This window comes from Ascidiella aspersa, chromosome 2 (genome assembly GCF_963924565.1).
Source record: "Ascidiella aspersa chromosome 2, kaAscAspe10.2, whole genome shotgun sequence".
In the NCBI taxonomy this organism is placed as follows: Eukaryota; Metazoa; Chordata; class Ascidiacea; order Phlebobranchia; family Ascidiidae; genus Ascidiella; species Ascidiella aspersa.
The window spans coordinates 9,489,245-9,507,431 of NC_139448.1; the positions used below are offsets into that span (position 1 = coordinate 9,489,245).

The 18,187-nt window shown below is 38.5% G+C and overlaps 1 protein-coding gene across 1 annotated transcript; it reads right to left on the reverse strand.

Moving 5' to 3' along the window:
- Positions 1–6,114: 6,114 nt before the first annotated feature.
- LOC146163492 (uncharacterized) lies at positions 6,115–17,913 on the reverse strand. Its single transcript, XM_083380524.1, has 16 exons — positions 17,730–17,913; positions 17,126–17,223; positions 16,660–16,770; positions 16,222–16,425; positions 15,632–15,730; positions 15,413–15,524; positions 15,175–15,337; positions 14,913–15,040; positions 13,797–13,936; positions 12,864–13,017; positions 11,273–11,438; positions 10,501–10,704; positions 9,518–9,629; positions 8,959–9,092; positions 8,189–8,372; positions 6,115–7,099 (listed from the first exon to the last, which is right to left on the reverse strand). Exons 1-16 carry the CDS (start codon positions 17,911–17,913, stop codon positions 6,869–6,871), a joined length of 2,424 nt encoding a protein of 807 aa, XP_083236650.1. The 3' UTR covers positions 6,115–6,868.
- Positions 17,914–18,187: the final 274 nt, after the last annotated feature.

Sequence of the window (18,187 nt, forward strand, 5' to 3'; positions counted from 1 at the left end):
GCTCTGTCTGCTCAACGATAAACACGTGCGAAACGGCGAAAAAACTATAAAAAATCCAGCCCCGCTGAAAAGTCAACAGCGCGGTTTCCTTTCGGAAAGCTGAACCTGCTGCAAAGAAAACAGGCCAAAGCCGCGAGATGGAATCGGCGCGATCAGAGGACCCTTTCGCAATACGGAAGCGCCAGGCGTAAACTTCCAGGGCCAACTGGTGCTGGACGACAATGGTGGAAGAACAACAACGGCCGTCTTAAGTTTACACAGCACCAGGCAACGAAAGACTGCTGCTACTGGAAAGTGAAACCGAACGCCCAGAGACCTCCCCTTTCAGCAGCAGCAGCAGCAGCGGTAATAGCAACGGCGGCTACGGGCCACCGGCCGACAGACTGCTGCCACGCTTTTGGCCTGTTCAACATCGCCTTCTTCGTTCGCCCTGGTGTCGTCGGGTCTCAGTGCAACTCCCACAACATAGAGCGTAATGGAATATCTTGACGGCGTGCCGCGGATGCCAGAACGCTCGACAATCGCGCGTTTTGCTTCTTGGCCTGTGTAAGCGAGATGTTTCCTTTCCGACTTTGCGTGTCCGATTTCGGGATCGACGCGACGACGGAAAGTAAATATTTTTGCCCGCTGAAGTGAAAGTGCGTCTATTTTTTGGAAATCAATTTTAGGTGTTGGAAACACCGACAATCTAAGACAAAGTATCGTTTTTATTGCCGCTTGCCTTAAATTGTTTTACTCTTAAAAGAAGAATCCCAATAGTATCCTACCGTAAAGTTAATTTTTGGACACTAAAAATAACCTGGTAACAGTAGGCGCATCTGAGGCTAAATTTGCTACAGTATTTTAGGCCCTTGAAACTGTGCAATCGAGACTGTAAAACTAGTCAAGGTTTTTTCTCCTTTCTTCAGCGCGAGAGGAACCCTATTTATTTCAGTAACCGGGTACGCAAAAACCCTGTCCTGTAACTGAAGCCAAGAGCCCGCTTTACATGCGATTTACGCAAGCGTTGCTGCTAATGGCGCATACCACCCTCATTGCAACAACCACAAAAATGTTTTAGGCTATTATTTTCTCTTCGTTTCCTCTGGTCGGACGTCCTACGGTAGCAGTTAACTGCTGAAATTGTAACGACGTACCTTTCAAGTGTATCTTAATAGCATTTTGTCTCCCACACATTCCACAATATACGTTTCGCTTCGTTTGTAAGACTTGAGTGACATTCACCCAGAACCATACTAACAGTATGAACAAAACGCTTTTTCACTTATGTATCAAACTTTGCTTTTTGAAAGCTGACCCTCTTATTTTATTTTTTGGGTATTCTACCAATCTACCTGTCCTCAAAAATAACACGTCGATCAAAACTTTTGTTCGCAAAGCAAGCAGAAACTTTAAACCCAGCATTTGGTTAACGGCGCGCGGGTAACTTTGTTAACGTCTAAAGTTGCAGCTCGCAAAAAAAACCGCAGCGATTTCAACAAAATCCGATTGGATTCCGTTAATTCGCGCCCTCGACCGTTGCGCCACAAAGAAGCAACCTGACCCGCCGCGCCCGATGGCATCTTTTCAAGTCGCCTTTTCATCAACGGCCAGCTCACGAGGCCGTTATACGCGCTAAAAAAAGCACATAGGGATGGTGAAAAAATAGGCCTGGCCCTCGCCAATAAGACGGCCCGCGGGTCGAATCAATTAAAACCCAATACCCCTGAAGTCCCATTGTGCTGATTGGCGCTGGATGGGCGAAAGTGCCTTCATTGTCGGCCCCTGTAAAGTTCGCAGCAAAGGCAGCCAGTCAAGCGCCAGGCGCCTCTATAGGCTTAAAACGTTAGGTGGTCCCGCGGCCATGGGGAATAGAGCAAACCTCGACGAAACTTGACAGGTTTATTTGCGTCAATGGCGAGGGACAATAGCTAATCAGGATCCGTCGCCCCTGTCCCATTCCTTCCGCCAGACTGCTCGCTTCCGAAGTGGATGACGCGAAGTGGAGAGGCCTTTTGTGTTCGATGCCTCGACAACCTTTCTGCTTTTCGACTGTAGAGGAGACCTATATCTCGGCTTCAAGGGAGTGTTTTCGCGGGGCAAACAGTTGCCTTTTGTGTATGCTTTCCGGAAAACGTGCGTTTTTTTTATCAACGTCCGGTTTTCTAACCTGTCTAAGTGTTTCACCAATGCAATATTTTAGTTTGTTTCGGGATGTGTGCCAGTTTACGCCGTTGATTTTTCATTTTACAAGATCAAAAATGAACCACAGCTCTTTTAACCTGTCAAAACAACTTTAGATAAAGAACATGCTGGCATTATTAGCTTCGGCGTAACTATAGTACTCTGTTTTCTTAAAAGTGTTTTAGATCCTTTTTTAACATTTTTGTTACATGTTTAGGATCTGCCTAAATGTTTTGAGTAGAGGGCTAAAGTAACAAAACGCAAAATCGCTGTTTTTACTTCATTTCGTCCAGCAGAATTTTGCAAACAGATGTGAACTTTCATTGCTTTATTGCACTTGTGATATAGCCATTGAGTTTGCATTATCGATTTGAAGACAAGCTCAAAGAGCATGACTGTCCAGTGTCCAGTAACCAATCCTAATCCATAGCGTAGCCAATATTGTGGGACCAGCCCACCACTCTCCTGCCATGTGTACATAATCAGCGGCAGGCCAACGCGTGAAAGTAGGTTAGGAAAGTCGTTCCGGGTCGGGATTGTTTTTCGATGGGCGCCGTCTGTTAAACTGAGAGTGGTCAAAAAAGTTCATCCCGCCACAACCTTAACAAAACGGCCTTTGTGCTAATGGGCTGTTTATCTAATTGGCCAGTTTACATACTCATCTTTACAATATTCGGTTTAACAACCAAGATTTTGTTTTGATTTCAACTCTTTGTCTGTTTGCACAGCATTTGAAAACTGATCAGGGTGGTGTTAAATTGGGCAGATTACCTTTATCTATATAAGGATAGCGTGAAAAGAAGCTGGTTGATTTTGCGGTGGCCGGGTACTGGTTCAGTAACATTTAACAGCACCGCTCCAATCGTCTTGCAATAACAACCCCCTCTTGGAGTTTCCCTGGTCCTGGTACAACGCTAATATCACCAGTGCTTGAAAACAAGTCATTTCAAATTGAACTCTGTCTAATACAAGTTAATTGCTTAAAATAAATACAATTGAAACGTTTAGTGGCCATATTGTCCAAAATTATTAGGCCACAATTAGCTTAAGCGCTAAAAACGTTAACAAATTTAGTTACCGCCAGTGGTCAACTTACTATGATGAGATAATTTAATATAGAATCGCTGTTTAGGATAGTAGATTATAGGTAAAATTCCCATATTGATTTGGTATTGCATCGTCACCGATGCAACCTTAGTACTGATCAAGTACCGATATAACCACTTGGCATCCGATATCGACTATAATCCAAAGACTAGTCACCTAAAAAAAACAAATGTTAAACTAGTGAAATACATAAACTCACTGGATTACTAGAAATATTCGGAGAGCAAACAAAACCAAATAAACGTAAATAAAACGGTTTACGAGTAAAAATCTATTAAAAATAAACGACTGTTTTCAAATTTTATACTTATTGAAAACTATTTTCTTAAGCTGATATCACGGGGTCCTAATTCACTACAACACTGTTTTTGCTACTGTTTTGGCCTGGCAAGAAAAACGATAAGGAAAGACTAATTTGTTGTCAAGAGAGATAACTTTGTATTTTGTTCTCAAAGGATGCCATAATGCAACAAAAAAAAACATGGGCACAAAGCATTAACTGGCCAGGGCTTAACGCAATGCTCCCGACCCAAACAAATAAGTTCGTAAATTGTTAAGAGCGCAGTTTTGTCTTCTATAATCTAGTGAACTCAGTTGAAAGCGCACGCCAACGCGAAACTGTGACGATGGGAGTTGTTTTGTTTCGATCGCGATAGTATCTCGCGCACGTCATCTAGATTGACTTCATGCCGTTGGTTCTAAGGTTAGACTGATATTTCCAAACACGGGCGTCACCTTGTTTAGGGTCGGTCGCCTCTACAGTTAGGCCTACCCTGTTTCTTGCACTGCGCGTGGGATAAGTCTCTATAACGTTTAACATTGCGCCACTAAACATGTGGTAAACACGCTGTTCCAAGACGACACGCATGTTTGAACAGCGTACACGGCGGTCGGCGGTTGATTTCGGAACCAGATCCCTGGGGAGCAGCTATGTGCGCATCCATATACGGAAGCTGCACGCTCACCTGTCGACTGCGAAAAGTGTTTACGTACTCTTGTTCTTTATTGGATTGATTCTATCACAATAAAAACATGCCCTCGAGTCCGTGAGTGTTATGTGGAACGATTTAGGTTGACATTCAAAGAATAGTTGCACCTGGAGAGTACAGAGTGCTGATGACATACATGCGATTTGGTCAAGTATAGCCTACAATGTCTGTAAATCCATGATCGTTGTGTCGTTAGTCTGTTAAAACCAGTGGTTTCCCCTTGGGGGTAGGCCTACGTTAAAGATAAGCCGAATAAAACAAGTCCTGTGTATCGATCTCAAAGAGCTGTTTTTTTAATATGGACTTATAAATCATTATAAAGTTGGCCAGGAATGTGATATGCATGTTCCTTTCAACATTTGGAAAAGCACAGGTTTATACAAGAAATATGTCCACGTTCAGCCTCTAATGGATAAAGTAACTGGCATTTTATACCCAACTCAAAGAGCGACCGGTCACTTTTTCTTTACCCTGTAGCAGAGGTAAGTTAATCGGGTTGAAGAATCGGAGCCGGCTGCCTAAAATTCGGTCTTTAAAGCTGACCAACAGTCGTTCGAAACGCGAAGTTGAAAAATAGAGCCTCGAACTCTTTGGTGAGGTCCCTTGAAAAAGCGCCTTGTTTCTTGGACTTAGTCGAGTTGGCGAACGGCGCCATTAATTATGCAACGAGCGGCGAAAAAAGAGAGAGGCCGCCTTCAATTATGGATGGCGAGATAAACTCCCATTTACCCGCTGACGGAAAAGCACAGAAACGTGCACCTCGACCACGAATAGCGATGGAGTCACGCGTTCTTCTTTACTGTCAGATCCGCTTCAGGTTCGTCGAATGATAAATTGATTGCATCCCCTGGTCTAATTGGGGACTCCTGAGACCTTTTACGTATAAAAGTTTAGGCGCTAAAAATGCAGGAACAACCTAATAGTTTTACTAGGGTTATACTTACTCGACTTGTTGTAGTGGAGATGTTTAGTAAATGTCAGAAAAACGTGGTTTTCGGCTAATGGCTTGTATAAACACATAATTGCAGCACGCTTGCTTTGATTTTTTCGGAGCTTATAGAAATACCTAAACCCTTGCACTCCTTGCAGTATAAAATAAACTTCTGCGTTTTGTGTAAATAAATTTCTCTATTTGGCCAATGGCAAAGGTTAAATATTTTTGAAATTGCGACTGCCCCCGAGTGGACTGGTTGTAAATAAGTCAACAAAATCGTATTCACAGGACGTAGCAAACCACGCTTATTATGAACTACCACTAAACCTTAACGAACAACTACTGGTTAGTAACAAGCATTAGACGTCAACTTGATGTGGATTTTGTGTAAACATATATACACAACACAAATTAAAGCATTTAACGGCACTTTGAAAACACTTATTGCATATAAAATAAATTTGAAGATTTTTTAAAGACTTTTTAAAAATATCGGGTTTTTCAAAGACTATAAGTAATTATGATTAATGCCATGGTGAACACAAAAAAAAACAGTTAAAAATATTTTTTGTAACCGGTGTTACTTAACACGTAACTTAAAACCGCATATAAAATAAATTCAAAGACGTTTGGAAAAAATGTTTTTTCAAAGACTTGTCAATATCTAAATCAATTCAAAGACATTAAAAAACTCAAAGACTTAGTGGCAACCCAGTACAATGTGTGTGTACTTGCAGATTGATCTTACGAAAACGACTTCGCTTCTCACAAGCCTTCCATATCCATTACAGCACTAAACTCTGCGTTGACGATTTTTTAAAACAAAAGTCGGGTTTTATCAAAAAAAATGATTTATTGTCGAACGGTTTGAAGAAGGCGGAAGTGAAACAAAACAACATCTTGCAATAGAATCTCCGCGAAAGGCAACTTTGGCGAAAGTGAAAATATGGACACAACTTGCTGAAATCAGTAGACGTTACAGAAAAGAACACGAACCTTAAAAAATACAGAAAATACACACGAACAACGCTTCTGCATAATACGACACAAATATTATTTAAGGTGGCCTCGTAAACCGGACAACCGTTTTTCGTTCGCATTTGCCCCCAAATCCACAAAAAATAGTGGAAAACACAAAAACGACAACCGGTTGCTTTGAAAGCCGCTATGCGAACGTGGCAATATGATTTTCACAGTAAAAAATCTAGAGAGTGGTGAACTGAGGACGTAGTTATTCGTCGAGTGTTCTAAAAGATTAGAACTAACTGGCGTAATTAAAAAAAACAGCCACACCTTGTACAGACCAATGACTCTTTAATTTTTGAATTTCATACTAACCCTTTCAAAAGGGTTTCATTGGCGTTATAAATAATTTTGGGAACGATATTCTTTACCATTTTTTATTGTTTACTAGCAAAAATAAGTTTACAAGCCTTCAAATTATTTAACATTTTAATGAAGATTACGTTACAAGGTAGTAAGTTAATATTGTTTTTTCTTTGCCTTATTAATTCCCGGAGCAATTTGTTCTTAAACATGGGAGCAAAGTAAACAATCACAAACTTCCCTCAAGGGGTAGACACGGGGCAGTTTAAAGAACCACCGACGTGGACTCAAAGGCATTGCAAAGTAAAAAAAAATCACATAAAAAAACAAATCTGCCTGAAAAAAAATGCTACCAGCGACGAAGCCGCGTATTCACGATTTCGTACAGCTCTACCGGGTCGCTCTCGCCATTTCCCAGACCCCGCCTACATTTCTTTTCCAGCACCAGTTCCACGTGCGGGGAGTCCCCTTGCTGCTGCGGGTCGGAGTCGATCAGCCGCACGAGGTCGCTGTCGACCGTGGCGCGCAAATCCGGGTCGGCGAGGTATTCGCGCGGGGAAATCCCGTGGAAGAATTCGACCTGGCAGTAGGGTGAATGAAAGGAGTGATTCACTCTATTGGTTTTATATAAATGAATGAGAAAATGAAAAAAAAACTCTGGTATACCGATAGCTTAGAATTCCAAAACTGATTAATTTTAAGTGATCCAAACCATATTCCAGAAATGTATTATTGTGCAAATGTACATTTTTCGAAATAAAAAACTCTTGTTTTTGAACAACTTTATTTTAGTAGTTTTATTTTATTTTCAACAACTTTATTTTACTCCGGTATTTTTTTTACCAGAATGTTTTTTGACTAAACAATAATTCGTTTAAAGTCACTATACGCATGAAAATTGGCTTTTAACAGTCTCAAGCATAAAAATGTTCAGTTACGAGACTATGTCGTATATGTTATTTCGGCACCTTCTATCAAAAAATGGCATCGGTTAGAACGGCCTTTCGCAGTATCACAAAATTCTCATCGGACAAACACTAAAAAAATAAAATACGAACTATAGGACATCACTAGCGGCGGGCATTACAAAACCATCCTACGGTAATATTCCTCACTCAACTTACCATCGATGAGCAAAAATCTGTTTTTTTAAATATCCAAAACATAAACTAGAAATGTACGTACATCTTTCTAATTATATTCGATAAGAAAATGTTAAAACACACTAGCTCTAGCTTATAAATCGTAAAACTTTTTTTTTTTTTTTGATAGATCAAAACCTATATCAGAAATTTAGGAACATCTTTCTATTTTTTTCCTCTAAATAAAAAAAACGTTTTGGAACCAATTTATTTCAGTATTTTAAATAGAAGGTTTTTTGATTAAACTATAATTCATTTACAGTGACTACCAGACTTGCAGGGGTTAATTTTAAAAATAAATTTAACACTTTCAAGCATAGAAATGTTCAATTACGAGACTATTCCATTTTTGTTATTTCGCCACCTTCTATCAAAAAATGGCATTGGTTAGAGCGGCCTGCCGCAATATGATAAAACTCTCAGCGGGTAAACACTAAATAAACGAAATGGGAAGTATAGGACATCACTAGCGCCGGGCATCACAAAACCAGAAAAATACATACAGTAATATCCCGCACTCAACTCACCGCAGACGAGCCTTTTACGCAGGCTTCCAGCTCCGTCGAATCGTCGTCGGCGAACGTAAACGTGACGTAATAGTGGAGCAGCAGCAGGGGACACGACAGGGCCTGTAGGGGCTTCCCCGGCACGAAGGTGGCCGCTTCCTCGCTGAGCGAAGGAATCGCAACCGTTCTCACGCAACCAGGTGAACTGAAAGTAAATAGGCGAACGTGAGGGTTTACATTGCGCTAAAATATAGTTGCTTGTGTGCATATCTGCTGCTATTATATTACTATTTTTAATAGCGGTTAAGCTGGTAGAGCAGCGGTCCTGCTATGGCTGGCCCGTGTTTGCGGGTTTAGATGTTTCTATAGTTGGTCTGCTTTTTGCACGGAAATCCGAAATGACTGATTTCGATAAGACACCTCCTCATCCAAAAACATCTTTTGCTTAATAATGTCGGCGTAGGACACTTGGTATACTAGCGATATGTGTGCACTTTACCCTTTGTCAGTGACCAGTCCTTAAAATTAAACAGCTAATAGGTATTAAGAACAGCAGTATGTCAATTTGACACTCTGGAAGCAACTTTGCACGACAATGCGAATCTCAAAACCGAAGTGCATTTTGTATCACGAAATAAGTTTACTTAGCAAATGTATCCCAAAGTTTTATCTCAATCCCAATATGGGACAACATATTTCTATTTTAAAGAACATACGCGTTGGCAAACCTCTTGCACTGAAGCTATCATGCCAAACAACCACCAACATTATTGGCACAAGAAGTAACCCACCAATAGTAATAAATACCCCCTTGGAATGCGACGGGGGGTAGACTTGATGACGTCAGCTGCGCCCTGGTGATGACGCGTACGACGCGGTTGTAGTCACGTGACAGGGTGGCGAAGCTCTCTGTTCCGTTGGAATCCTACAAGTTAGAATTGGAAAAAAATGGTTTCTTAAGAAATATATTGAGGCTGCCAAGGCCCCTTATACGAAAAATTATTAAAATAATTGTACAAAGCACCAAAGGGAGCTGAATTTTAACGTTTCAACTTGGTCGGAGAAACGAATGTGCTTTAAAATACTCCAAACACAATGTAAGGCTCTTTCTCAAGCACAACTCTATTAAGGCCGACTACTGCATTGTAGACAAAACATCTTGTTAATATATACTGCATATACGTGTGTTAAAGCCGCATAACTGCATCAAAACATTAAACTTCATTTAGTCTGTTCATAATAAAATTTAATGTCTCAAATAAAGAGTTATAAGAGAAAGCTATAAAGAGTTGAAAACTGCACACAGCGAAGCCGAGTAAATGTGATCTTTGCGCTAACAAATAGACTCACGTAAAAAATAGTGAACTTTTCCCGTTCGGTCTTCCGCTTGCGCACCAGGTCCTTGCCAACGACCATGGCCTGCCAGTGCGAACCATCGTCGGGATGCTCGTGGGTCGCCATACTACAAGAAAAATACAGAAGCGCTTTTTTGATAAACGTTTCTCACGGTTTGATTAATTTCGCACTACGTTTTGTACCCCATATCAAGGGGGAGTCACTTATAAAGCATTTAAATAAATTTCGTCAAGACAGCCTCGTGCATTAAAGGAAAGTTTGCCAAAAGAATAGGTGTAAAACGATAATGTAGCTTTGGAGCATAAAGTTTGAGGGTTGTAGTGAGTCGTAGCAAAAATGTCCGTACAGAAGTAGGTAGCTTTTAAACGTTTCGAGTATACCTTCATTCATTTTCAACCTAGTCAGTTACTCCCCTAAATTTTTTTTTTTTTGGTATACCGGCATTTCTTCTAAATTTAAGTTTTTATTACATTGCCGACAGTAAAAAAATAAAAAAATGTTTAAAAAATATATGTAATATTTTTTAATACTTTTTCCCATTTTATGCTACGCACTTGGCAGCCTTCCACGGCGCAACGGTAAAGAATCGCTGAGCTAGTTGAAAAGGCAGCATCAAACGTAAACAAACGTATAATAAATATTCGCGCGAAGCGCGAAAATTTTTCGCAGTTACGCAGTTAAAATAGTCAAAAAGTATGTTAAATAGACCTATGTCTAATTTGTCAAAGAGGCGGCGGGCCGGGTCCGGCCCGCGGGCCGTAGGTTGCCGACCCCTGGTTTGGACAAACAGGTCAGGGCGAAAATTGCTTATATTGGCAAGTGGTGAACAGCATTTTCAACTGATTATTTAAAATAAAACGAGTGATTCCGAAACACTTCTGGTATACTATGTTCGCCTCGATTCAGAATCTTTCCAAGTTATCCAATTAAAATTACCACTAAAACCATATGTTAAAAGAAAACTGTTTATGACTGACGCGACATTGACAGAAGGCAGCTTCCACTGTGTGTTACATTCTTCCTCTTCCAAACTCGCGAACGATTGGTCAAGAATCGAATCCTTGTCGCCATCTGACGGCTGATCGTACTGGTCCAGACCGCACGATTCTCGCCACTTGGTGAGCCATTGCTGCACGGAGTCGTCGAGGATGAGGTTCGAGCCATCATTCTTCGCAACGACACTGTATATTCAAGAAATGCAGACCTTAAGCATCCTAACACTATTTTGTTTACCAGAACGCATACCATTTTGATTGACAGCCTAATTACGTATTAAATGATATTGCCAACAGTGTTTTGTTTTACATATGTTTTAAGAGGGACCAGTCAACATTTTTTGCATAGGAAACGAAAAGATATAGCCTCCTTGTTTGTAAATTGTGTATATATTATGTTTTACACTACCGTTATATAATATTGCATAGAAACAATAAGTCAAGGTTTTACATTAAGATTATCGCTGACTTTCAACTAAATGTTCAATGTTTCAATTTCAACATTAACAAAACAGCGAAACTAAATATAAAACTCGTGGTTGTTACTCGAATAACGGGCTGTTAATGCACTTGTTTTTTTTATAACTGGTTTGGGCTACAAATCGACCGTTAACTGACAATTTTAAACCTGTGTAATAAGTCAAATTTCAAGGCCGCGAAAGCAAGACCGACTATAAAGACAAGTTATCTTTCTTTTCCCAAATTTTGCGTAAATACAGAAAATAGAAATGCAATTCAAGGCTTAAACTTATACCGCAGTCCAGTGGCGGGGCAGTAGTGGTAGACCAGGCGACTCGGGTCGGAGCACTTTCGGATCCTGGCCCGGATGCGGAAGAGCTTTGATGTCCTGGCGGGCACCTCGGCGTCGATGACGTCACGTATTGAGGAGAGGGTGATCGGCGATCCGTCACCGAAGACAACTGCTCGAAGAATTCGAAAAAAAGTTTTTTTTAAGTATTGCAAAGGTGTATACTAGAAAAAAAAGTTAAATTTTGGGGGGCTGGTCACAGATGTTACTTTTTTAATAGTTCAAAAGCGCTGGAATCACAATTTATTTATTTAGCTAGCCAGCTCTTTGAATAAATTGCATTTTCACACGTGCTTCAAATCTTTAAAATCGTTTAAAAAAAGGATTTATCAACTTATTTAAACTTGTGTTGAGATCCATATTTCAAGAGGGAAAATACGTTCAGTGTATCAGGGGGGTTGGCAAAAGGTTGCCGACCCCTGGTATAAGACGTTCTTGTATTTTAGCTGACTTGGCACACAGCTCGGCTCAGATGTTGCGCTAATCGAATAACACTCGGGAAAAACGATCTTCGTTTAGTATTGCAGGTGGCGAAAGACGTGCTTGTAATTTAGCGTTGTTCCGTACATGGATCTACAAATCAATCAGATATATTTCACGGTCTTGTTTTCGTTTTTCGCCTGAAGTGAACGATTGCTCACTAAGCGGTGTTGCAGCTGGCGCCTGGCAGGAGTTTAGACGACGCACGGTTAGCTTTGCGTCTAAAGGTTCGCTTTTTCTGGACGTTTATTGGCTGTTTCTGATAATTTTTTATTTATTTATGACGTTAATGCAAATGGCTATTTTATGACGTCATATCCGTCACTATTGTATGACGTCATTAACGTCAGACGGAAAAACGGGGAATTTCCCAAGTTAAAAACCCTACGTTGGAAAATTCGGGACCCCCCCCCCTTTTTGGATTTCTGGATACGCCCCTGAATACGTTCCGCTTTTTATATAAATCTTCAAAAATATTTCACAACAAACAATAAGGCAATATATGGCAGTAAGTGTGGAAAAAAACTTAAGATATATATTTCGACCTGAAAGCCAGGATAATGAAAATGAAAAAAATCATGCGATTTTAATTAAAATCACCAACATACATTTGACCTCAAAACCAAAATTAAAAAATATATATAGCAAATTTAATTTACAATTAAATAACAAACGATTAAATGTTTTAAGTTTTTAGGTCGCGCAAAGAGAAAAAAAAAGTCGCTTAACATTTTCTATCAAAACGACAATATTAAACTTGAGAATCACCCTGAAGGGCAAATATTATGCTATAAGGGCAATAAGTTAAGGTACTAATACTATCAGTTTTCCAGTGGATAATGTGCATTCAAGACTCACATACTTGTTTGCATTTAATTTTCGAATACAAATTTTTTTTGCAAAATAACAACAGTTACGCGCCAAGCTTGAAAATCAATCTAGCGACACACAGTTTAGCAACCTGCAATTCTAAAACCGCCTTCAGGCCGATGCGAAAGCCGCTGCGAAACCCAACAAACAAAACAGACCTACAAAGAACCAAAATTATAAAACTTACCCGTGCGCGAATCCTGGTGGCAGCGAAGAGCTTCGCCGCTCTCCTGTGTCGCCACCTCCTGTGAGTCCTGGGAAGCAGCTGGATCTGGATCCCCGTTGGTAGCCACTTCCATGTCCGCAAGCATCCCGAGGGTGTCCACGGTTCCCTGGGCGGACTGAGATAAAATTGTTATCAGAATGGGTGTTCACTGTTCAAACTAAATTGTGTTTGCGTTTGACAAATCACGTTCCGAGTATTTCTAACACGGAAAAGCAGTGAAATAAAGCGACAACTTTATAAACAAAAATACAAGAAAAGTTTAGTTTGTCAGGAAAAATATTTGTCAGTAAACAAACGTCATTCAGCAAACTTTAAGTTTAATGAGAAGTTTTGCCCTAAGGGCTAATATGAAAATTATAAATAATTTATTTTTGAAAATGTTCGATTTCAAACAAACAAATTTTTATGAAATATTTAAAAACACCTTGCATTTAAACTATATCTGTTTTGGTTGTTTTTCAATATCAAAAATAATAAACAATATTAGACCAGGAGCAGAAATTATAGTATCGTATATTTTGACTTAGTGATAGTTCGTGTTATCACTAAATAGAATTAAAAGAAAAAAAAATACTGTTATATCAAAATACCTTAGACAATGAACGAACGAAGCAGGACATAGAGGGCGAAAAAAACTGTTTTTTAGTCAGACTTGTGTGAAACAGTTAATGAGTAAACCTTTCAAGGAAAAAATGGAAAATATTATCAAAATATTGTTTACCGCAATCGGCAACGCAACAAAAACAAAGAGTGGGGGGGTTACTTCTAAATAAAAAGACCTCCGGAATTCTTCACACTGTTGTTTATATTCAGCCAAATGCTGATTTAGAATCAACATGAACCACGTCAAGGCAAACATCTTTGTAGAACCCTGACTTTTCCCCTCTCTCCTACCTGCACTGAGTTAGGTTGTTGTGCCACGAGTTCAACCACGCTTCCGCTTGGCATCGGGCTCCGGTCAACCAGTTCACCCTGAGAGCGCTGAGGTGGCGTCCTGAAAACGTCATCCGATGTAGTCGAGCTCGGGCTAGGGCCTTAAGGCAGACACAAAAATTTCACGCAACGTTCCGACTATACAGTCGAGTCAGGCTTGGACAACTAGATTAATGTTAGCTTTTTTAAATTAGTTTTGAATTAAAATTAAAGCATTTCAGTTTTTCCAAACTAGAGTAGAATTGGATCAGTATTGTTTTCTTAAATTAGATTAGAATTAGAAATACCAAATAATTGAAAACTAGAATTTGAACAAGAATTCCATTTAATTAACTACAACAAGTTTCATTTACATCGCAGTTTATTCTCATAAGACTGTGAATCGTAACTATTTGTGTGCTAATTTCATTATTTTTTTGCATGGGCCTCTGCTTTTTAAACTGTAAAAATCATGAACAAGTCGTTTTGAGTATTTAAGAGAGTATTTACATTCTTTGCTGCGACCGAGAGATTAAAAACGCCGCTGGACAAAATACCGTTTTAACAAAATTTGAATTAGATTAGAATTAATCAGAGCACACCAGCCATTCACAAATACAATATGGATTAGGCACATTTTGCTCTAATTCATAAAATTAAAAAAATAGAATAACTATGTTGCGTCACGACTGTATTTGGCGGTATACTGAAGTAAAGGAAAGCTTAAAATAAGTGAAACTCAATGTTTCTGCGACCTTTAAACGTGTGTGGATATTAGTTTTCCAGATACCTTTTTCACGTGGTAAATATGGGACCCTAATTTAAATAATTTAATTTTAAAGGAATGGACAATGTTTTCTAGATTTAATATTGATTTTTACACGTTTTAAGTAGATAAAAAGATGGCCGGTCTCTTTAAGACAGCTGGTAAGCTTACATTGTGTTTTGATATTCAAGGAAAATTTCGAGTACAGGTGCTCACAACCTTGCAAACAATGTTCAAATTGTGTCTGACATTTTAAAACGTTTTTTCAATTGCACAACTTTGATTTAGCAAATTCTGTTAAAAAGTTGGGTTAAGTTTTTTGTTAATCTTACTAGAAAACTTTTGCTTTTTTGCCAGCGCCGCTGAAGTTGAAGCATTGGGTGAGAGAATCCTCTTTTTGGGCTCTTCCAATGACGAATCGATAGATGCCAACCTCGCTTCTATTGCGTCTTTTAATGATCTACATGAACATGTCAAACGAGATTTTTAAATACCACCAAAAACGTAAACCATGCCAATCTGCCATGTGTTGGTTTCACAAAAAAAAAAACTTATCCAACTAAGTATTCCCAATTAAATACCTAAAGGCCTTACCTTTTTAGTTCTGTAAGATCGCCTGAATCAGTTCCAAGGCACATCAAGCCCCTGTTAAAGGCCAACCCCCCATGCAAAAACAGCTCTGAACTCCCTTCTGCCTCTGAATCTGCGTTGCCAGCCTTCTTCGAGGCGTGGAGGTTTACAAAACGAACAAACATGCCTTAAAAACATTTTTATATAAATTGTCAAGCGAGATTATGAGATATGTCTTTTAAGTCAGATGCTTGTTCAATACCTGGTTGAATGTCCAAAGTTTGTACTGTGTCCACATGATTGTCATAAACAGCAACATCAACAATATACTCATCTATTAATGGCATGTTTGGCATGAGGGTAAAAGTAGTGTCCTGGAAAAAATGTATATAGTTGTATTTACATATTTTTTTCCCAGAAATATAGTTTTATCTAAAGTGAAATCTTTATTTTAAAAGGCTATTGATTTGCAAGCAAATACCTGATTTACTTGCGCTTTTTGGATTTGATGAGATGGGAGGGTCCCATCCCACGCTTTAAAAACAATGGTGTCAACATTAATCCGAGCGATGCCAACAATCTGTACAAGAATCATAATAATCTGAATTATTATATACATAATATATAGAGCCAATGCACACAACGCATTAATTACTAAGATGGTAGTATAAACATTGGTTAGAAATTAAGCAGTAGCCTTTTATCCTGAAAGGATGATGTGCACACCTTAAATTTAGCTATGTACCCTGTGCATGGTTTTGAAAGAAATAAACAATTGTAGTGTTCTATATTTGTGAACGCTACATTGTTAATTTTTAGCACTGACCAAATCTATTGTTTTTTTATATAGTCAGGCAGCTTAACTATTTAGAAATACTTAAAGCTAAGAATGATATGTCAAAAAATCACGCTGAGACACTGTACAAATGTTATATGTATTTATATGTAATGCCATATGCCGCTTCAATTAAAGAGAATTTAACTTGGTCAATGTTCCTTCTTAATTCAGTATGAATTTTAGCTGATTGAAACAGTAACTTTCTTCATAATTTATTATTTTCAGACAATAACCTGACAACTCCAGTCAAAGTATGTTCCCGGCCTTGCTTCTATAAGCCTGCGAGATCCACCCATGGTTGCTGTCTTTCCCAACGAGTCCAGTGACCAAGATTGTATGCTCACCCACTTCTTAAGGTCTTTTACCAGCTTTTTATCGCTATCCAGAACAGTCCATGATACAGCTGCAGACTTACCGTTGTCAATCTGTTCATCTCGCTAAATAGCGGTAATCATTTTAAAATATCAGCTTATCTTATAAACAATAAAAAACAAGGAAACAAAATATTAAAGATTTAAATACTGATGATTGCCATTTATTAAACACCTTACTTTGACATTTGATGAGATGAAATTTACAAAAGAAAATGAAAACGAAAAAATTTAAAATTAGGAAGTCCATTTATTTCACAGTATCAAATTTAATTTAAATCTCATATTTCAAAGAGTCACCTTTGATGTCCATGTAACCCAGGACCATCCTTTTCCACCAACCAGCGTAATGTTCCCCATATAAATATCAATTCTCATCCTATGAAGGCGTATGATATCCAAAACGTTTACCTTAAAAAACAATTTTTGAGCTTAAAATCGTGCATTCTGCAATAAATATTATTGTTTTGCAACAAAATTATAAAAAATGAAATAGGGATTTTGCACAAAGTTGAACAAAGCTTTAAGCAGCCTAATCAAGGCAAACAAAGTAATATAATTAAGTTAATTTTTCATTTCACAAAATAAAATGATGTTTTTCAAATCAAAAACTCGCAAAAGATATATTTTAAAACTTTTCAATTTTCAGGGATAAATGCTTTAACGAAAACAATAAAGCATCGGTAATTTGTGTAATAGTTCTTTCTTCCCAGAATCTCTAAACAAGTGGTTGTTATTTAATACTAAACAATTTATAAATCATTACATCAGGAAGATCTTTCTCGAGGGGAAGAAACAGAGTCACTTTTATTCCATCTTGATCCTCATATGTATCATCGGTAATTCTCAACACTTTAAAATAGTCTACAAAAAATTATTTATTAATTTACTTGAGGTTATATTTACCACAGGCCAAACTAAGATCACTGCACCATAACGATGTTTTCCGCCAATTGCTTAATCAACACCGATAAAACAGTCATAAATAGTAGGCCAACTGTAAAGAGCTTAGACTTACCTAGACAATATAAAAGAGAAAACCTAGACAATATAAAAATAAAGACTTGTCTAGGGCACCAATCAATTAGATGCAATTAACGTTTTTTGAGCATTCCCTTCTTTATGTTTCTTGCAAAGCGGTTTCAGAATGTGTCATGCACGTTTTTTTTTTACTATTTTATACATAACTTAACTAAATTTGGCACAAAGTACAAAAACAGAAAAAAGAATATCAAATAGTTGTACAAGGTTGGTTTATTTGAGTGAATAGTTTGGCACTGGGTGTTGTTAGGATAAGTGAATGTAGAATTAGGAAATACTTTTCAATATTTCGCCCCATCGGGAGCCAAGAGTTTCATTTATCCACATACCTCTTCCTTTTGACATTCTCGTTGGTCTGCTGTCCATCACAACGCCATAAACATTAAAACAGTCCTTGCTTCCGACGTTGCTTTCAAGTTCCTTAAGCTTCGTGTACGTGTAAACTGTTACTTTTCCTCGACGGTTTTCGTTCCACGTTTTTGGTCTGTCTATTGTTGCATTTGTCGTGGTCATCTTGCATTCCGAATGTTCTAACCCTTCCCTTAACAACACAAAAACAGTCTGTAATATTACAGATAAACCGACAACAGCAGATATAGTTGTTTCATTATCGACTCTGTTTGCGAGATATAGTAACAAAAAGTTATAAGACCCAGTTCCATTAGTTTCAAAATTTAAACAAACTTGTTGTGAGTAAATGGGGATTACCCGTACCACTCACCCGCGCAATCGCTACGCGTGAACAGTTTTAACTTTGTAGAAAAATAAAGTAAAATGACAATTTTTT

Excerpts from the sequence above, each read along its gene's own strand:
- LOC146163492 (XM_083380524.1), bottom strand. The coding sequence starts at position 17,913 with ATGACCACGACAAATGCAACAATAGACAGACCAAAAACGTGGAACGAA. Across the intron at positions 15,338-15,412 it reads AACTTTGGACATTCAACCAG|GCATGTTTGTTCGTTTTGTA; the intron begins GTATTGAACAAG and ends AATGTTTTTAAG. Across the intron at positions 13,937-14,912 it reads AAAAAAGCAAAAGTTTTCTA|GCCCTAGCCCGAGCTCGACT; the intron begins GTAAGATTAACA and ends GTCTGCCTTAAG.